Source organism: Leguminivora glycinivorella, chromosome 13, assembly GCF_023078275.1.
Source record: "Leguminivora glycinivorella isolate SPB_JAAS2020 chromosome 13, LegGlyc_1.1, whole genome shotgun sequence".
Taxonomy (NCBI): Eukaryota; Metazoa; Arthropoda; class Insecta; order Lepidoptera; family Tortricidae; genus Leguminivora; species Leguminivora glycinivorella.
In genome coordinates, this window is record NC_062983.1 from 20,727,630 (window position 1) to 20,750,068 (window position 22,439).

Consider the following 22,439-nt stretch of genomic DNA (forward strand, 5'->3'; position numbering starts at 1 on the left):
AACCTATTATGTATTTTGACTTACTCCGCTTACCGGGCGAAAAAAACACGTTTGAAATTCGGGCTCGCAACAATACTTATTTGTTTTACAAGGTGGCACGTTGTCGTTTTAACCGCACGTGCCAATATTGATCAAGCGAAAGATTCCAACATTGAACCGTGAGCGTAGCGAGTGGAATCTTGAGCGTTCCGAGGGTTTCAACGCACGGTTAAACAAACTTTGCCATCGTGTGAAACTATGAAACACAACAATTTTCATCACACCAACGCGAAGAAAATACTGACTATAATACATCAAACTAAATCAAATCCATCAATACCTATATATCTTATGCAAACTGCATTCGAAGAGCGAAGTAAGGCTTTACCAGTTGGTGTGGTGAAAAAATGTTCACGGAGACTAGACAAGCTTCATGAGCTTACCGTGGGACTTAGTCAATTGTGTAAGAATGAACAACGCGGGGTCTTCCCTATAAGTTCAAGAAAAAACAAATTTTTCGACGTCAAGGCTCTCTAGCCAAGAATACAATTGTTGACGCTCCGTAGCGTATCTATCGTAGTTATCTTACTCTATCACTCTTTGGTGCGATAGAGTCAGTTGCTTTTAGTTCGTTACTGATCTATACTAATATTACAAATGGGAAGGTGTGTGTGTCTGTTTGTTTGTCCGTCTTTCACGGCAAAACGGAATGACGAATTGACGTGATTTTTTAAAGTGGAGATAGTTGAAGGGCTGGAAAAGTGACATAGGCTACTTTTTGTCTCTTTCTAACGCGACGCGAATGAAGCCTCGGGCAAAAGCTAGTACATATATAATTATGACTGTAGGCCGAGTTATCAGCTAGAAAGGAAAGGAAGATTAGGGCAGTTATTCGACGTCAAGATACTGGCTCTAAAAACTGATTTGTGTAGAGGCGCGGCCGCGTTTACTTGCTCACGTGTTGCAACGAGTTTAAGGACCGTATTGGCAAGAGTGCCGCAACCGAAGCACATTGCAAGCTAACCTCTCTGTAGTGTCAAATAAACACGTGCAAAACTTTATTTGGTACCTACTTGATTTTATATTAATTTGTTACTAACCAGGGCACGTAACTTTCATGCCGATGACATCAATTTGACGTCACGCTGCATATAGGATGCAGATGCAGATGCTTGATACGTGAAACGAAAAGGAAACAATTTTGTTTTGTTTTTATAATTTATTGAAATATGGTAACAAAACTATTTATGGTTTATGGTTTAAGAACTTTATTCTCATAAAGAATTTACAAAATTCACTTATATGAGAACACAATATTTTATAAATACTTAAAACAAACGTGAGGCGTCTTCAGTTAGGCATAATACGTAAAGATCTCGCTGTCAAGTTACGCTGGTATCATTTTTTCTCCGCAGCCTTCGTGAAAATAACTTGTAGTGTGTCAGTGAGCTACGAAACGATAGCGTGGAGTCGGTAATTTGTTGCAATTTGTAAGATTTGATTTTGATTTGTGTGTATACATATTCAAGTAATACGAATTAGCAGTACCTAATTATTTTCATTTAAAATGTTTGTGTATGTATTTGTTTTATTTTTGCTTGATTGTTTTTTTTTTTTTTCGTAATTTCGTGAATATGTATATCCATGCTTATTATTATTTATTTATTTTTATAGAAAATTTACGTGCATTATTTTTATTGTTTCGTAGCTTTATGAAATTAAATTGCTATACTTACATTTATTTTAAGTAGAATATTAGGTATAATATTTAATTTTAATTTTATTTTTATTTATTAGGTATAAGTACTGTATCATAATGTATTTTATTTTATAAATATATTTCATAAGACCATTACAATTGCTGACATAGGTATTTATGCTTTATTTGCGGACATGGTATTTGCGTAACAAATACACACGCGTGATATTATAATATTATTCAATATTATCATTATTAATTATATAAAACTTAAGATGTTTTTTTAAAACTAGTCATAGATTTAGATTCTTTTATATCCTTGGGCAGTTTATTGTAAAGCTGAGCGCCCTCATAAACTAGACTCTTTTTACCATATTTTGTCCTTGCTGGCCGTAAAACTAGGTGGTCCGCGTTGCGTAATTTAATCCTTTGTGAATGATGTTTTTGTGTGTAATTTATGTGTGATTTTATATTTTTACTAGCTTTTACCCGCGGCTTCGCCCGCGTAATAAAAGTATTCTTATTGAAACGTTTAAAAAAAATAAGATTTTCATTTGGATCCGTAGGTTTCTTTGTAGGTACATCTGTCCGCGATTATTTCGATTAAGGTAAAGCGGGGCAATTCTCGACTGGGGGGCCATTGTAACTGATCTATTTGCTGTACGGTCAGCCAAGAACCTTACACTGCTTTTTGGCTGACTGTACCTTACACATATTACTATTGTTTTAAAAGAAATTCTTGCAATGATTGTAGAATTGTTACACAGCGACCACAGCGTAGGTAGTAGGTACGAATATGTATGTATTTTACCTATATAAATATTTATACTGGGGAAACTTCATACAACCCACATAGCCAGTATCTCGACGCTATGGTCGGTAGGGTAAAAAGTACTTCCTTGCATTATCGCTTACAATTTTTTCCATTTTGCTTATGCTTATTGCAAATGTAAACATATAAAAGGCAAGCAAACAACGATCTTCTTACAGCACATTGAATATAATAGTTATCACGGATGCAGGATACTCGCCGATGCCTACTTACTAATCCCTTCCCGCTGAGCCACCTGCATTTTACACTGCCTAGATAGCGATTGCCGACCGGAATAATTTCCGACCCCAATCCCTAATATTCTTATCCCCGTCCCTATCTCTATCCTTGTCCCCGTCCCCATCCCCGTCCCGTCCCTGTCCCCGTCCCTCCCCTATCCCTATCCCCGTCCCCGTCCCCTATTTTTATCCCTATTCCTATCCCTATCCCTATCCCTATCCCTATCCCTATCCCTATCCCTATCCCTATCCCTATCCCTATCCCTATCCCTATCCCTATCCCTATCCCTATCCCTATCCCTATCCCTATCCCTATCCCTATCCCTATCCCTATCCCTATCCCTATCCCTATCCCTATCCCTATCCCTATCCCTATCCCTATCCCTATCCCTATCCCTATCCCTATCCCTATCCCGTTCCCGTTCCCGTCCCCGTCCCCGTCCCCGTCCCCGTCCCTGTCCCTGTCCCTGTCCCTGTCCTTGCCCCTGTCAAATTATCATGCTAGGAGGTGAACTTTGAAAAATCCTTCCTATAAGGAACTTCCGTGTCAATTTGAAATCTTGAACCAGAAGTATAGATAAAAACTAAATCTACACTTATGGCTATTTTGGATATTTTAACCCCATTGCACAACAACAGGGGAGAAAATATCTTTTCCACCTCATTAGATTTTAAAATCGTTGTATTTATCGTGATCAGCGACCCGATAAACCATAAAAACGACACCCATATTGTGTTTTTGACTTTACCCCCTTTAGGGGTCAAATTTTCAAAAAACCTGAAACATGTATTTAGTCATATGTCTTTAGGAATCCTCCTGTGAAGTTGTCCCTGTCCCTGTCCCTGTCCCTGTCCCTGTCCCTGTCCCTGTCCCTGTCCCTGTCCCTGTCCCTGTCCCTGTCCCTGTCCCTGTCCCTGTCCCTGTCAAATTATCATGCTAGGAGGTGAACTTTGAAAAATCCTTTCTTAGTGCTCCTCTTATGGCTATGTTGGATATTTTAACCCTATTGCACTACAACAGGGGGTAAAATTTCTTTTCCACCTCATTAGATTTTAAAATCGTTGTATTTATCGTGCTCAGCGACCCGATAAACCATAAAAACGATACCCATATTGTGTTTTTGGCTTTACCCCCTTTGTTTTCAAATTTTCAAAAAACCTGAAACATGTATTTAGTCATATGTCTTTAGGAATCCTCCTGTGAAGTTTCGTATAAAATAGTCAAACTAATCTTGTTTCCCCATACAAACTTTGAACCCCCATTTGAGCCCCTTAGGAGGCGAATTTAAAAAAATCCTTTCTTAGTGCTCCTTTACACTATATAAGGAACCTACGTGCCGAATTTGACATCTCTAGAACCAGCGGTTTCGGCTGTGCGTTGATATGTCAGTCAGTCAGTCAATATCTTCTTTTATATATATTTTTGATATTTAAACCCCATTGCACCACAACAGGGGAGAAGGTATTTCACTTCCGCCTCGTTAGATTTTAAAAACGTTGTATTTATCGTGATCAGCGACCCGATAAACCATAAAAACGATACCCATATTGATTTTTTGACTTTATCACCCCCTTTTCACCCTTTTAGGGGTTAAATTTTCAAAAAACCTGAAACACGTATTCAGTCATATGTCTTAAGGAATCTTCCTGTGAAGTTTCGAATAAAATAGTCAAACTAATCTTGTTTCCCCATACAAACTTTGAACCCCCATTTGACCCCCTTAGGAGGTGAATTTTGGAAAATCCTTTCTTAGTGCTCCTCTACACTACATAAGGAACCTACGTGCCAAATTTGAAATCTCTAGGGCCAGCGGTTTCGGCTGTGCGTTGATATGTCAGTCAGTCAGTCAATATCTTCTTTTATATATATTTTTGATATTTAAACCCCATTGCACCACAACAGGGGAGAAGGTATTTCACTTCCGCCTCGTTAGATTTTAAAAACGTTGTATTTATCGTGATCAGCGACCCGATAAACCATAAAAACGATACCCATATTGATTTTTTGACTTTATCACCCCCTTTTCACCCTTTTAGGGGTCAAATTTTCAAAAAACCTGAAACACGTATTCAGTCATATGTCTTAAGGAATCTTCCTGTGAAGTTTCGAATAAAATAGTCAAACTAATCTTGTTTCCCCATACAAACTTTGAACCCCCATTTGACCCCCTTAGGAGGTGAATTTTGGAAAATCCTTTCTTAGTGCTCCTCTACACTACATAAGGAACCTACGTGCCAAATTTGAAATCTCTAGGACCAGCGGTTTCGGCTGTGCGTTGATATGTCAGTCAGTCAGTCAGTCAGTCAGTCAGTCAGTCAGTCAGTCAGCTTCTTCTTTTATATATTTAGATGAACTATTTTTCGTACTAACAGACACGTGTAATATATATATGATTGAGTGATATTCATGATTTTTAACTCTCTATAGACTTTTCGAGTTGGTGTTCGGTAGTTATAATTAAATAAAACTTTTATTAGGATATTTTGAGCTCTTTGTACTTTAGCTAGATTACTGTTTGCTGCTGCGCCCCAGATCTCGACCAAGTAATCTATGTGGGGTTTTATTAATGAATTGTATATTAGGTACTTTACTATAAACAAATAATTTAGTTTACTATTCACGTATCAAGTAGGTATTAATTATTTTACGTATGAATAGATTAGTATTGAAGTCATGATTAAAATGATTGATGAATAATGATTAATTATTAAATAAAACTCTTGAATCAATCTATATGAAGCGTGACGCGTGACGTCAAATTTATGTCATCGGCATGAAAGTTACGGGCCCTGTTTGTTACGAATATAACCGAAGTACCATCTTTATTCGTACGCCAAGAAATTAAACTCCAGGGTTCATAACCAAGCCCAAGGCACAAACCCTTAGGATAATATCGTTATCGTAGCTAGCTTATCTCCGATCGCTCTTCCGCATTAGTGCGACAGAGATAGACTGCGTTTTGATCGGCGTAGGGCTTTCGTGTGAAAAACAGTGAAATCGCAACCGAGCGCTTGATCATACCGTGTGTGGTATAAATTAAAGGGCTTTGCGAGTAGTTTACAAATATTTATCACATATATTGACTTTTTCTACTTGGTCTAACAAAATATGAGAAAACATCCAAAAGTGGTAATAATTGTACCGGTGAAGGCTCGTTTTCTAAAAATTGCCAAAAATAAATAATAGCAATTTATAATCAAAAATTACTTCGATGTGATGTTGATTTTCAAAGAAATTGTCACTTAACTTTAGGTAATTTCTGAAAAAAATTGAATTTGTCTTAGCCTCGTTTACTCTTTTTCAAAACCTTATAATAAAAAAAATGTAGTCTGAGAAGATTGTAGTACAGGATATACGAATTATAAATTTACCTTTTTTTTTTTTTTAAAGTACTCTTTAGCCAAAGGCAAGATACGATGGAGTGAGTCGCCCAAGATGCCTGTTTTGATTTGAATAATGATCGAGCCGCCGGCTCCACTCCTTGGCAGTGCGCATAAGAAAAGAAGAAGCAAAGCGCTTCGTGCGGATTCGTGGAATATCAAGTAAGGATGGAGACCGGCCGTGCGTCTAAGAGTCCGATGGTAGAATGGGGACGTGAATAAGTTCGTTTCTTGAGCAACTCCCCGTGCAACCTGTAAAACACCGACAGACTAGCGACTTTCCAAATTTGTCCAAATTTTACAAATAAGATCGACTAATTCAGCTCTATACCTACGTGAGTTTTTCTAAACGTGCATTAGAGAAAAATACATAATTAATTTAGTGAGTTCGTTTTCAAAAACCCAGTCTTATAAAAATAAAGATAATAAGATGCTCTAACTGAAACTTTAATTAAATAAATCTATTGAATAACGGAAAGTGTAGTATTTCACCGACTAAAACTATCAATTTTACATTCTTTTGACGTTTTTTTTGAAAGCACCCTTTGGTCTTTTTTAAAGTCAAGAGTGCTGCAACACGGCAACCGTAGCACATTGCAAGCTAAAGTCTCCGTAGTGTCAAATATACACGTGGGAAACTTTATTTGGTACTACACTATAACACTACCTACTTAGTTTTCAATAATGCAGACTACAAAGGAATGGAATGCACTCTGTATATTAGTAGCTGTTAGATGGCGACAAAAACCATCAATTTTACATTATTTCGACGTTTTCGTTAAATGGCCTCTTAAAACAAGAGAGAATAGTCACACTATTACTGAAACCATGAGCTCCATCTTAGAGTCTTCCCAGACATATCGACGCGGAATCGACTTTCACCGAAAAAAAAAATCGCTCGTTAAAATAAATAAATCGTTTATTCTCAAAATAAACCCTTTTTTGACAACATTAATTCTTTTGCCAAACTGCAGGACAGTTTGTTGGCGGAGGGGACTCCCTTACATAATGTAAGTGGGTAGAACAATATAAGTTTACGCTAGGTACAGTTTTGATCATAGCTGGGCACCGTTAATCAAAAAGTTAACTTCGTTAATCGCTAATCCGTTACTAAAAAAGTTAACTTCGTTAATCGTTAAAGCGATACATTTCGACAAATTTAACGTAAGTTAAAGTTAATCGTTAATCCGTTAACACGTGAAAAAAAAAGAACTTTTCTTTAAATATTTAGTTGCATCAGTAATATCAGTATCCACTATAACGTATTATATTTCTGTAAAAGGCCGAAGTACAGCTAGCCTATTGAACTCTAGGCTGCACGTGGAAGGCAGTGATCGCCTGAGCTACTGCCAAGAGCTGTGTCAGGAGAGATGCTGGCGGTGACGGGACTGTTGTGGCACTTTGGGCGGAGGAGAGGCTAGGGAAGCGAATGTGGTCGTAAATAGGGCTCGAATTTGCTGCCCTATCACTACAACAGTCGCCATGGTAAAGCTTAGGATTCACCGAATCAAAGTTAGTAAAATCAAATCCACGTGAAGAATACTTTTTTAGGTAATATTTCGGACTTTTAGCAATCGACATCGGTAAAACCTAGGATTTACCGGCAAATCGTAGGATTTGCCGTACTTTGGGCTTTTATAGTAGCGTTCAGAACGTGTTTTTCGCAGCGCAGATGGCGCCTGTGCCCTACTAGATTAACGATTAACGGACTCGGAGAAATTTAACGGAAGTTAACGAGTCCGTTAACATTTTTTCAAGTTAACTTAAAAGTTAATCCGTTAATCGAAATGTTAACTTCGTTAATTAACGATTAACGGATTAACGAGTTAATGCCCAGCTATGGTTTTGATGTATTGTTTACAGAAAGTTTTAACTTCAATTTATCTAACTATGAAAAATAACTAAGTGGATACATTCTATGTAGGTGCCTTGATGCAATGTTTAAAGTAAATTCAACTATATTTTTCTATGGTTTCCCATCAGAGTAGATTCTGTTAAAATCCCTCAATAACAAACATTTCAGCAACAGCATAGTACCCAAAAAAACCCCCAGGAATTTTAAAAACTGATGTTTTGTACCTCCATATCGACCGACCAACGTAGAAGTTAACACAGATTTAGTATCCAAGGCCGATGGCTGATAAGGCCTAACATAGCATTATGAACGATTTGACTCGATACCGATGAAAGCTATTAAAAAGTTTCCGGCACTTTTCTATGTATCAGAAACGGTTGCTATTGCTCATGTATCCGTACAAAAACAAATGTTAAATAATCGTATATTATTATCATATTAATTTATTAGCATTTTGATTTAGCGTTCCGGAGATAAAGGGTCTTTACAGACCGACGGTCAGACGGATAGGCGCTCATGACCTACCCTGACTGAAAAGTCGGAAGATCAAGATTATTACAAACCCACGGACGATTTTCGAGTCTCACGCGTTCGAATTCAGAAAACTGTCACTGAAAATAATAAGCAAGTCACCGTTTTCAACTTTTCAACCGGTATTTTAGTGACAAAATCCCGTATGCGAGATTCAAAAATCGCCCTCCAGGCTCGTCGCGCGTCGTACCAATGAGTTTTTCGAAAATAAGTGACTAAGGACTAATTCCAATAAAGCCTAGCCTACCCTCTGTGTTGGGTTGTGCGTGTGGTCTGGGTTGCGCCTGAGCTGACCCCCTGAGTAGGCACAGTCAACCCATTGGAACTAGGCCACTGTAGAACTATGTCATAGTGACGTTATAAATCAGATTGTAAGAAATCTCTTACTGCTTGTCATTTTGACATGGTTCTAGAGTGGCCTAGGGTTCCAGTTGGTTGACTGTACGAAACCAGCTGCGCCCTTGAAACAGACGGATGGACAACACAGTGAACTCATAGAAGGGTTTGTTTCGTTTTTAGACGACGTCTGGCTCAGTCGGTAGTGACCCTGCCTGCTGAGCCGCGGTCCTGGGTTCGAATCCCGGCATTTATTTGTTTGATGAGCACAAATATTTGTTCCTGAGTCGTGGATGTTTTCGTGGAGTATGTATTTATCTATTTATATATGTATATCGTCGCTTAGCACCCATAGTACAAGCTTTGCTTAGTTTGGGGCTAAGTTGATCTGTGTAAAGTGTCCCCGATTTATTTATTTCTTTTTGAGGTACAAACAAGCGCGGATCCAGCTTGGTGCCCAGAGGGGGGTCACGTGGTAGTGGGGGGGTCACGTTCTATTTGTATGGTAGGCTCCAGGGGGGGTCATGATATGACCCCCCCTGGACATGGGTACAAAACCTACATTAGGTAAGTACGTTAGCATATACGTTAGTATGCATGATTTACGCTTATTTTATTTGATATCGATATTTCCTTAAGTAAAACAATGAACGTAGATCGTAACAATATACATTGTGTACTGATATTATCAACATTGTTTTTTATTATCATTCATATCGAGCGTTGCGTGACCGTATACGAGGCCACTTAACCCACGAGTGAAGGGTTCTAAATGAACGCAGTTACCTTTTAAACCTTACTCGATAAATCCAGAAAGAAGGATTGTTATTTTAGTAGACTATAATTTAAAAAATCTGGATAAGTAATGATACTACATACATAACATTATTTTCCCCTCACTAGCTAGGAAACACGTGTTTTGTCCTTTAATACCAGGGGGGGGGAAAAACGCATTTTATCCACTAGTGGGTAAAGTAATTTGACCTTGAATAAAGTCAAATTAACTGCTTTAAAATTGATAAAAGTAGGTGAATCTAGTAATAAAGATGATTTACCTTACCTACTACTGGAAGCAGTGATTAAACGCATTTTTTGCGTTGTAGTTTCCTCGACATAGTGAGGGGAAAAATTTTGTGTTACACTCGGGTGCAAATGTATTTTCTCTTGTCTTCTCGTGTGTTAAAAAACTCGCAAGTTCAGGATTCTATTCTCGAACCACTCGCTTCGCTCGTGGTTCAACTATAGAATCCTTTCACTTGCTCGTTTTTCAATTCCACACTCGGCGTTAAAATACAACTTTGCCCCCTTGTATAACAAATAACTATTATCTTTGGTATCTGGCTTGTATAACTCAAGTTGATGTCTAAAATACCTTTGTTTCCGAGAAGAGTTTGATATCATACAATAATCCTACGATACCTATATCCTACACCATTATGGCTTACTGATCTGATCTGACTGTACCTACTACCTACATTTATTACAAGGTCCGTAAAATTCAATCGTTCATGATAAAAAAAGTTAGGAAAGGTCACAGGTAAAATATTATACTCGAGAAATTAAATTAGTACGGTTACTGATATGACGGTGTAGCCCATGTGTAGCCTAAGTCAAGCGTACCTAATATAACATTTTCAATTTCACTTATAAATAGTAATCTTACACTAAGCATAAACCGACATATCCTCTTGGCCAGTTTTCCATTTCATTCAAGTGTAGACCTGGTAACCTGAATACCTATTAGTTTTAATATTTCAAGAGTAACACAAACATTGGTGTTGAATTGACAACGACATGTTTTCTCTGCCAGTCAACCATGTTGGAAAAGTGTTTGAAATGTAAATATGTCTTTTTTTCTGTTAGGTTGTTATGTTAGTAGGTACGTGTTTACATATGTTCGATGCATGAAATCAACCTTCAATTTTAAATTTTGTAACGGGTCAAGGGATGTGATTTTTAGGATGTAAGTATCATTTATTTATACTACGTAACTACTTACCTACTTATTTTCTCTAGAATTAACTTGAAGTCAAATTTAAAGAGCCGGTCCGGTACTATCTAAAATATGTTATTAAGAATTTTTAGTCAACAGTTACAAAAGCTACACAAAAATGATACAATACGTATGTGACACAAAACACGTCATATTTACCTATTATGTTATGAATCCTAAATAATAGTCCTAAAACTACAACAAATTTTACAAATCGGTGGATGGCAAGAAGAATTTGATAAAACGAGATATTTTCTGTCCTTACATAGAGGAATAAGTATAGGGGAAGAGTTGTAACTCCATTACATCATAAATGCGGGTTATTTGTATAGGCATAGCTAAGTGACATCTAGCGACAATCACGCGTCAATCACGCGTCAAAGCGTGAATTATCAGTACCACTACTCGATACTAAGTGGCAACTGTGTCTCGTCTGCCAAAAAATTAATATTAGAACAGTTTACAACTTATATTACAAGCAGAAGGAATTGAAAACAGAATACTGATTAATACTATTGTAATATTAGCTAAAAATTGGTGAGCATTAGACTTTTCGTTCGTCGCGACATCTATTGACAAGTAGCAGTACTGATAATTTACGCTAGTTGACGCGTGATTGACGCGTGATTGTCACTAGATGTCACTTAACTATGCCTATTTCTTCCTCTTATTCCTCTATTACGACGGATTTATCAAGTTCTTTTAGCCATGCACCGAAAATACCGAAATCCCACTAGTAAAAAGTAAAATATAAATAGTTACTGGTTCTCTTTCTGATATCTTGGCCGAAGGGGATCATGGTGTGAAGGGAGTAGTCAGAGGAGCCGCCTGGGGGAGGAAAGTTCAGGAAGTAGGAGAGACCGAGGTGAGTTGTGACACTTGTGACAGAGATCGGACGTATTTGCGACATTATTAGTGACTTGCGTCATTTTAATGACTTTTAGTATGAGATGACGCACAAAAATCCGATCTTGGACTTGTGACAATGACAGTTGTACCAACGTCGATTTTTGGTAACGTATTAAGTATGTACATAAATACATACATACAATCACGCATGTATCCTATAAAGGGGTAGGCAGAGCACATGTAACTACTAAAGCTTCAGGGCCACTCTTGGCAAATAAGGGGTTAAAAGAAAACGAAACTGTGGCATTGCAGTGACAGGTTGCCAGCCTCTCGCCTACACCACAATTTAACCCAATTTAATTAAGTATGTATTAAGTAACTATTAGTATATGAGAAACGTTATGCGTGTATGAGAAACGTTATGAAAGTGTGTGAAGCGAAAGTGGTCAGGACCGTAGTAAATGGAAATCCGTGATCTCTGCCTACCCCTCTGGGAAACAGGCGTGATTGTATGTAGATAGATAGATAAATAACTTTATTTGTATCCACAACACAACGTATCCACAATGTATGTAGCAAGCTCGCAACGGCGCTAGTTTATTAATTCAAGTCTTTGGCTAGTAAACGAGTGATATTGCGTTTTTATTGATAGTTAATAAGTTCTCAAAAAATTATGTGGTCACAACTCGCTTCTGTCACGACTCACTTCGGTCTCCCCTAGGTTAAGGATTTAGGATGGAATCAGAATACCTACAGTACAGGCACTCATAAAAATGCCAACTTGCGGTTTAATTAATCATGTATCTTTTGCTAATTAATACAGTCCTAGGTACTCTTAATTGGATTCAAAGATAAAAACGCACCAAATTTTACAAACACGCGCGTGAAAACGCAAGTTGGGCAAAACTACTAGGGGTTCTTATTGACACTGCCGTGTCCGTAACATAGTCGTATAGACACTATAGACCAACCTAAACGTACTGATCGAGAAACCGAAGTCATACAGCTTGACTACGCCGTCGCTCTTGACACAATAAAATTCTCATTGACACTGTCGCACTATGTGTGGGTATATTCGTATAGACCAACGTATAATGACCGACCGAAGTCGCACAGCTTGACTACGCCGTCGCTCTTGAGACAATTCTCATTGGCACTGTCGCACTATGTGTGGGTATAGTCGTGTAGACATATAGCTGAGTGTGTACGTACTGATCATCCTCGCGAAGCCGAAGTCACACAGCTTGACTACGCCGTCGCTCTTGACACAATTATCATTGACACTGTCGCACTATGTGTGGGTGTCACACAGCTTGACTACGCCGTCGCTCGTGACACAATTCTCATTGGCACTGTCGCACTATGTGTGGGTATAGTCGTGTAGACATATAGCTGAGTGTGTACGTACTGATTATCCTAGCGAAGCCGAAGTCACACAGCTTGACTACGCCGTCGCTGGTGAGCAGAATGTTCTCCGGCTTGACGTCGCGGTGGATGCAGTTGTGTCGGTGGCAGTACGCTACGCCTTGCAGCGTCTGCCAGATGATTTGTTTGGAGAGAAGTTCTGGGCATCCCTGAGGACAATATATAAACATTTTATTATTGTATCTGCTGCAGGTAGGTACCTACTACATATTATTAGTTTTATTTTTGTCGATCTTAGGCTTTTTGTAATTTTTTCGAAAATGGAAAACCCATCATACTCAGATAAAAAAAGGTGGATTCTGTCATGAGAGTGCAAAATGACATATTTTCGACGAGGGCTTTTAATTCTGAACCCGAGTACCTGACGCAAGAGATGCTACAATATAATCCATATCTAATGTAAGTTAACACTCAGAATATTTCAATGTGGAAATAGCTTGCTACCAAATGACAGAGTCCTACTACGGTCTCTTATCTTATTACCATATTTTATAACACCTTTCAGATGAGGAGTGACTTTAAAAAAAATTGTACTTATTGCAAAATCGTAAAAAGTGTAATTTTGATCACTGAAGCATCGAAGACAAAATTGTTTTCCAATATAATTATTTGTAGTAGTAAAAAAAAAAAAATATTTATTTCAGATAAGTAGGTATGAAACTAAACTTAAGTATTACATTTGTTACCCATGAACTAAAACTTATGGAAATATTAAACTTATCGTATAAAAGTAAAATGCAACCAATGGTTTCATTGGTCCCCCCGCACTAGGCAAGCCTGTATCGCGGAGGCCAGTACTATAGTACAGGTAAGATAGGGTCGGGATAGGGTAGGGTAGGGATAGGGGGATAGGGGATAAGATAGGGGTAGTATGGAATTATTTATTGCTATTAAATTATTCATCCTACACAATATTCGTCCATGACCTGAGACATTAACTGCATTGTTAGTATAGACAGGAAAGGAAGCACGTCCGATGTGGCAACGGATCCTGACCTTCAGCCGGTGTTGGGTAAACTTCCTTTGTACTGGCACAGTATAATAAACAGTACTATCGTACAGTATGGCCACTCCCACTCCCCGCTGAAAATGCCACCCACCCCCTCTCGGTTACCTCACAGTTACCGCCTGTCAAAAACGCGAACAGTCGACCTGTCATATTTCACTCATTCACCTACACAAGTTTAGACTGTGTGCTAGGAACGCGCCTCTTTCATATATTTGATCGCCAGTGTCCGAGGTGTGGTACTGGTTCTATTCATAAAAGAAACGTTGTCTTAATCTATTACTTGCACCACCGAAAATGTCGGGTTAACCCGAGTTTACTGGTTAACCCACCATTTTATACACTTTGTTTTTATTTAATTCCGTTAACTTCGGCATATAGTTAGGTCCAGGAAACAGAATAAACCATACACCTGCGATAGATGTTATTTTAATGGCGAAACGGGTTTTACAATTAACTCACACTAGAACTAAGTGTCAAAACTATGACTGACATGTCCATCGCATATCGAACACACAAAGCCCGTTTCTTAACAGCAATTAATGTAACATATATCGCAGGTGTATGGTGTTTTTCAGAAAAAAGTTACGAATTCAAAAAAACTAACTATATACCGAAGTTAACGGAATTCAATAAAAACACGATGTATGGAATTTGACAACTGACAGCCCACTAAACTTGAATTAAGCGGGTGGAGCAAGTGGTTCAGATTCAGATTCAATAGTTTTATTCATGGTAACCACAATTATTTACATAAGTAATTTCATCATTACAAAAGAGAAGAAAAAAAAAAAGTATTTCTGGTTTACCACGAAATGGTCCCGCCTCAGCATAAATGCTGACCAGGGGCCAGCGCTGATCTTCCGGCGAGACCGGTTTGTGGGCCACGAACGCAGCTGTACGGCCTGCCCTTCCGAGATATCTGAACGCGCCCACAGTTGCGAGGCGGTGATCAGCGCCCAAGTGGCCCTAAACAAATCATCATTTGCCGGCCCTTATCTCAGTTATTTGGGGTCGGTGCATGTCTTCCTCTTCTATCATACCTCTCTATTCTCCGGTATCTCATCATATCAGTCACTTGCTTTCGTTTAGTGATATGCAAGTTGGGGAAACTTTCCAAAAAAATCTTAAATTTCTTGAAAAATTCACGAAATTTTCACGAAAAATAAAGGGAATTTAAATTTATGAAATGGAAAGTTTCCATTCATACAATTGTCCATACAAAGTATGGAAAGTTTCTGAAGTTTTCCTATGTAAAAATTTCAGAATTTTAGAAACTTTCGGTCGGCACATAAGTACTTTCGTTTCATATCATCTCTGACACAGTCCATCCATCTTTTCCTCGGTTTTGTCATCCATCCAACATTCCCGTTACCTTCTTCCACTCTAGGTAACACCTTTCTCGTCAGCTCATCACATGTAAGAGGAAGGCCTTCTTAAAACTAAGTAGTTCGCTGTAGCTTGTCTATCATACCAACACATCCCATATTTAGTCAGGTCAGGGTTTTAACGTCACTTAAGGTAATTACGACACTCAATCTTCATAAAACAGTTTTAAGAGATAAACTGATGTCCAAGGAATAAATTCAACGTATTTATTAGTGAGTTCAGATAAAAACCATACAGCTGTAAGTAATAGTCGGTAGTTGAAATTTGTGTTTTTTATAATTGTACTTAAAGTTGATTTTCCTTCAAGAAAATTGCGGAGAAATTATCATAAATTAAAAGTAAATTCTTAAGATGAAGTTGTAAAAATATGTTGTACAATGAAGATATTTAAATTTTATTGATTGGAGATCTTTTTTGCGATTTTATCGTCGCTGTGGCGCATTATTTACATTATTTTAAGAAATCTGGACATATGCGTTGTTAACTTTTCCGAATGACGTCTAGTTTATGACTTTTATCTATGAGCCTAATAATGTTTTGAGAGATAAGTACGCAGTATGACATCCATACTTAATATATTAGGTATAAATGGGAAAGAGTGTGTGTCTGTTTATTTGTCCGTTTTTCACGGCAAAACGGAGCGACGAATTGACGATATTTTTTAAGTGGAGATAGTTGAAGGGATGGAGAGTGACATAGGGTACTTTTTGTCTCTTTCTAAAGCAAATACGATATAAGCAGTGCCGGCCTGAGTATTCGGTAAGAGCACCCCGAGATATAACTTTGGCGACACTGCTTAAAAAAATTTCATCAAAAAAAAAAATTTTTTTATCTGCTCGTTACCTATCCAATAAGTATGGACGTCCCTCTCAAAAATACGATAGATAACTCCGCGTGAATCCAAGTTATACCTCTCAAATATATATTAAACCACTTTAAAATGCAGCCAAAGAACGCGAATTAATTAACTATGAATGAACACGTTCAGTATTCAACCTGCAGATTGATAAGGGCCGACCACAGCAAGGTCTCATCTCGGCCTGGCGTCATGCAGATTCGCAGATTCCGATGCAAAGCGTGAACCCATTGAGGTCTTTGGTATAATAAGTTGAATATTGTTTCGGCATGTAGGGGGTTTAGCGAAGAAGGGGACAATCGTTGATATAATAGAAATTGCTGATCGCAGTTAAAGTGTAAGGTAGCTAAAATTCCCAAATTGATAAGAGGGCTCTTTTCCATTTTAGTATTTTCGCTCCTCTTATATCTATGATGAGGCAAAGGGTCAGACTCAGCAGCGCTAGACGGCTCTTCAGACTGGTCCCGAAAGAAATGCATGGAGACTCCTACTAATATAAAATACCTTTCGTAGCTCTATTAGGTATGTGCAAGTTCAGTGTTTTAGGAAAATTCAATACAGATAAATATTTCGTATTGAGATCAAATTTTAAGTATATATCGGAAAATAATTTCATTTTGGCAAATAAATCCACGCGACTTTGTAAGGGCAAGGGCTACCTCTGGTATCAAATGTTTGTATAGTATTTTAAGTATTTACATATTTTTGTAACTAAACGCGACTGTACCTGTATAAATGTAAACGAGCATAATTATATAGGTAGGTAATGTTATGTAACGTTTAGTATTCAGATCGGCTATTGATAAGGGCCGAGGTCCATCTCATGACGCAGAATTCGAGCAAGTCGACCAGTCGAGGTCCGAAGGTTCTAGATTTAGCTTAAATGACTCGAGCACGCGACTTATGTAAACGCCTTGTTTACTGTAATCTTGGTAAAGGTCGAGTAATGGACGTGAGAACAATGATCGGATCGTTCATTTTCTTTCGTACGATATCTGCCCCCTTAATAAATAGGTATCCATACTAATCCATACATGAGAAAGTGTGTGTGTCTGTTTCTTTGCCCGTCTTTCACGGCAAAACGGAGCGACGAATTGACGTGATTTTTGAAGTGGAGATAGTTGAAGGGATGGAGAGTGACATAGGCTACTTTTTGTCTCTTTGTCAGGCACTGGTCCCACCGCGAGCTAGTAAGCTATGAGCTATCGGCTATAAAAACGAACAAAAGATAATCACTCCCGTGTAAATAAAAGAGACACGGCGATGTTTATAGTTACTCGCTCAGCGGTGAGCTATCAATATTGCCGTGTCTCTTTTATTCGCAAAGGGGTGGTTATCTTTTGTTCGTTTTTATAGCCGATAGCTCATAGCTTACTAGCTCGCGGTGGGACCAGTGCCTAACGCGAGCGAAGCCTCGGGCAAAAGGTAGTCGATAATATGCCAATCGTTGGTCTGGTTGGTAGTCAACTGTCACTGTTGCACCAATAAAGAGTAACAGAGACACAAAGGTGTTGCTGGTCGTAGCGCAAGCAAGGAATTGTCAGCTTCGCCGCAGTAAAGGAACGAGGGACTTTCGGGACATATCGGTGTCCGAATAAATGAAGCTCCGTCACCCGTTAGCCTAAAGTACAAAATCTCCTCATTTTTTAGGGTTCCGTAGTCAACTAGGAACCCTTATAGTTTTGCCATGTCTGTCTGTCCGTCCGTCCGTCCGTCCGTCCGTCCGTCCGTCCGTCCGTCCGTTCGTCCGTCCGTCCGCCCGTCCGTCCGTCCGTCCGTCCGCCCGTCCGTCCGTCCGTCCGTCCGTCCGTCCGTCCGTCGTGTGCGTCCGTCCGTCCGTCCGTCCGTCCGTCCGTCCGCCCGTCCGTCCGTCCGCGGATAATCTCAGTAACCGTTAGCTTTAGAAAGCTGAAATTTGGTACCAATATGTATATCAATTATCAATCACGCCAACAAAGTGCAAAAATAAAAAATGGAAAAAAATGTTTTATTAGGGTACCACCCCTACATGTAAAGTGGGGGCTGATATTTTTTTTTCATTCCAACCCCAACGTGTGATATATTGTTGGATAGGTATTTAAAAATGAATACGGGTTTACTAAGATCGTTTTTTGATAATATTAATATTTTCGGAAATAATCGCTCCTAAAGGAAAAAAAGCCCCCCCCCCCCCCCCTCTAACTTTTGAATCATATGTTTAAAAAATATAAAAAAATCATAAAAGTAGAACTTTATAAAGACTTTCTAGGAAAATTGTTTTAAACTTGATAGGTTCAGTAGTTTTTGAAAAAATACGGAAAACTACGGAACCCTACACCGAGCGTGGCCCGACACGCTCTTGGCCGGTTTTTTCCCTATAGTATAGAGATGGGGCGGGCGACGGTCTAGTTTACCCTTCGGGTTGGAAGGTCAGATGGCAGTCGCTTTCGTAAAAACTAGTGCCTACGCCAAATCTTGGGATTAGTATGGGGATGGGGCGGGGGGCCCTGAAATGAAGGGCCCACTAAATTTATCAATTTAGGAGTTAGGGTTAGGTCCCACCAGTGGGGCACGACCCATAATTTTGGAAATGCTTGTCTGAAAGACGTAACCAGTCCAAAACATTCACCAAAAGCTCTTTTGTATAAAAAAAGGTTTTTCGTAAGTAAAATTTTGCTGCTGTTTACATCTAGATACCGTAAACATCAGTAACCGCACCTTCAACATAACCATAACAAAAGAAATCGATTCTATCTAAAAATAGAATCGTGATTAATGACAAATTCGAGCGAAAACCCCTGCAGACGGTGACAACTTATTTACTCATAACTATAAGGACATAACTACACATAAAGCATTCTAAACATGTGCTCTTTTAAATACCTAAAACTATATTAAGCCGTTTAGTTATAAAACAGCGTATGTTATTTAAGACCAAAGTCTACTTACGTCGTTTTAAGATAATAAATTATTTCGTAGCGAAAAAACTCGAGTCAGGGTCACAATCTCACGACCTCTGCCCTTCAACACGAAATAGTTAGACAAACGTTGGAAATATGGAGGCACGCTACTGTAATGGAGAAAATTATATTTGATATTTTGCGTTATGACTGTGAGCTTTTATTTGTGAAGTTTTGTGTGATTGGTTCGATTTGGTACCGTTTTATGTTTATTGTGGATCACAGACCAACCCCTGTAGAAATCCAGGTATAAAGCTAGGAACATACTACGAGGACGTCCGTCGTAAATCGACCGCGACCGCGACCGATCAGTGTGCACGGAACAAAACATCCAGCGAGCCAGATTTCGATCGGACGTCCATGCGCTCAAGGCCACGTCCACGTCCGTCGACCGATAGTTTGTACGGTTAAGCTAGGAACACACTACGCGGACGTCCGTCGTAAATCGACCGCGGACGCGACCGATCAGTGTGCACGGAACAAAACATCCAGCGAGCCAGATTTCGATCGGACGTCCATGCGCTCAAGGCCACGTCCACGTCCGTCGACCGATAGTTTGCACGGTTACGTGTAATTTCATTGTCCAGATTCCCGTCCGCGGTCGATTTACGACGGACGTCCGCGTAGTATGTTCCTAGCTTTCCGCGTCCGTCGACCGATAGTTTGCACGGTTATATGTAATTTCATTGTCCAGATTCCCGTCCGCGGTCGATTTACGACGGACGTCCGCGTAGTGTGTTCCTAGCTTAAGACGACTCGTACACCGGTCAAATCTTACATGAAAATCGGCTAAAAAAACAAAGTGTGATGTAAAGCTGGATTTTTGGTATGTTATTTGGAGTCCTTGGGGGAATGTAAGACTATATTTTGCAAGCAAAAAAAAAGTGTGCTAACTTCGTAATTTAAAAAAAAAAGTAAAAAAATCGGACTTATTTTGGTTTTTATTTATTTATTAAAAAATATAACATTGTATAAAATTTATTTTGCTTTAGTTTTAGTTCAAATAAAGGTCAGTAAGACGAATAGTTACTTTGGTGAACAAAAAAATCTATAAATAGAGAAGCCAAGAGTCTGGTAGATTGGTTAAGGTAAAATAGTTTACGCTAAAAGTTTTAGGTTGAAAGTGCTATCTATTCGATCTTACTTTCTTTGATATCCGTTTATCTGAAAAAATTGTCTAAGCTAACTTTGCATCGATTTGACTATTACTAATGAAGAAATAAAATAATAGTTATTTGTTATACAAGGGGGCAAAGTTGTATTTTAACGCCTAGTGTGGAATTGAAAAACGAGCAAGTCAAAGGATTCTATAGTTGAACCACGAGCGAAGCGAGTGGTTCGAGAATAGAATCCTGAACTTGCGAGTTTTTTAACACACGAGAAGTAAAATACTTTTGCACCCGAGTGTAACACAAAACTTTTCCCCTCACTACAGCGAGGAAACTACAACGCAAAAAATGCGTTTATCACTGCTTCCAGTAGTTCCACAGGTGGTAAATCATCTTTATTATTAGATTCACCTACTTTCATCAATTTTAAAGCAGTTAATTTGACTTTATTCAAGGTCAAGTTACTTTACCCACTAGTGGATAAAATGCGTTTTTACCCGCTGGTATTAAAGGACAAAACACGTGTTTCCGAGCGAGTGAGGGGAAAAATAAAATTTTGAAGTTTAGTAAATTAGAAAAATAAAACAGAATTAGTTAGATTTTACTTTTTCCTTTTTGAGGGTCCTGGTTCTGCATCTTGATGGCACAACTCCTGTAGTGATAGAAAGTCCACTTGAGTTGTATTTGACCACCAATTGCTGTGGAATAAACTACGGGAACGGAAAGCGCCCACCCCAATTATTAAGATACTGGAGAAGTGGTATTCCCAGCAGAAGAACGTAGTAAGATGGAAGTCAACTCTGTCCACAGCCAGCGGGCTAAACTGTGGCGTGAGACAAGGAGGCAGCATGTCTCCGGCTCCCTTCAGCGTATACATGGATGGGCTGTCGCAGGCTTTGACCAGTACCGAGGTTGGCTGCTCCATCAATGGGCAAATGATAAATCACATCGCATATGCAGACGATATGGTCCTACTAGCACCATCTGTGGGAATTATGCGTAAGTTACTTGCAGAATGCGAGAGATACGCCAGCCAGCATAACATGAGATACAATCCGGACAAGTCTGAATTTATGCTCATGGAGGCAGCACATATGCCCACACATGTACCACCTCTTTTGCTTGATGGAGCACAATTGCGGAGAGTACACGAAGTCAAATATCTTGGCCACATCTTGTCCAGTTTAAAAGACCAGGAGGACATATAAAGGCAGAGGCGAGCCACCGCAGTAAGGGCAAACATGTTGGCTAGAAGATTCGCCAAATGTAGTGACAGCGTAAAAAGACAGCTGTTCCTCAGTTTTTGTACAAGCGTTTATACTGTCGAGTTATGGTCCGACTACACCTGCGCGGCGGGGAGAGATCTGCGCGTGCAATACAACACATAAGTACTATGTACTGATATTTCGTTAAACGGAGAATACTATGATTCGGGCACGTCCACGACAACGCTCGTGAGATTGCATCGATGTTATTGACCCTCAGTGATATGCTTTAAAAACCAGTCCGTACAAGAACAATTTCGGAACAATCTGATTCAATTAATGAGGGTTTTCTACTCGTAAATATTTTTTCCGCCAAGCGGCGATCCGGAGGTCTTTCTGACCGTAAACTTAACTTACTAAATAAATGTTGATTTGATATACGCAAATATGTGTCTAAGTAATACTTGAACAGCCCCCAAATAATAATAATTCGTTCTCCGCTACGCCTCCTGTAAATATATGTAAACTATCCCATTTGGCCATTACCATCCACCGATTATTTCTGATCCAGTTATACTAGACTTATGATATAATCCTATTTTTTTAAATAACTGGCACTCTTTTGGTCTTAAATGAAAGCTAGTGAAGTTTTCTACATGTTTATTTTACAATTTATGTAATAGCCTGAGTTTTTTTGCTGATATCTGTCTCAAAATATTAGCAAAACGAATATTTTCATAGAAAGGGGAAAAATGCTCTTTTTTTGACGCTTCATATCTCAAAAAATATTTGACGGCCATTAATAAAAAAGATGTCAAACTGTTTGGAATTTAATGC

The 22,439-nt window shown here is 38.9% G+C and overlaps 2 protein-coding genes across 3 annotated transcripts in view; one reads left to right on the forward strand and one right to left on the reverse strand.

The window, feature by feature from the left end:
• The window catches only part of LOC125232363 (cyclin-dependent kinase-like 4), a 65,760-nt gene that overhangs the window by 12,063 nt on the left and 31,258 nt on the right, over positions 1 to 22,439 (reverse strand). For both annotated transcript variants that reach the window (XM_048137997.1, XM_048137996.1), the window contains exon 4: positions 13,082 to 13,247. In XM_048137997.1, the coding sequence (XP_047993954.1) occupies positions 13,082 to 13,247 (166 nt within the window). The remainder of the gene's footprint in view (positions 1 to 13,081; positions 13,248 to 22,439) is intronic.
• The window catches only part of LOC125232365, a 32,344-nt gene that overhangs the window by 5,527 nt on the left and 4,378 nt on the right, over positions 1 to 22,439 (forward strand). The gene's annotated exons all lie outside the window — the stretch shown is intronic.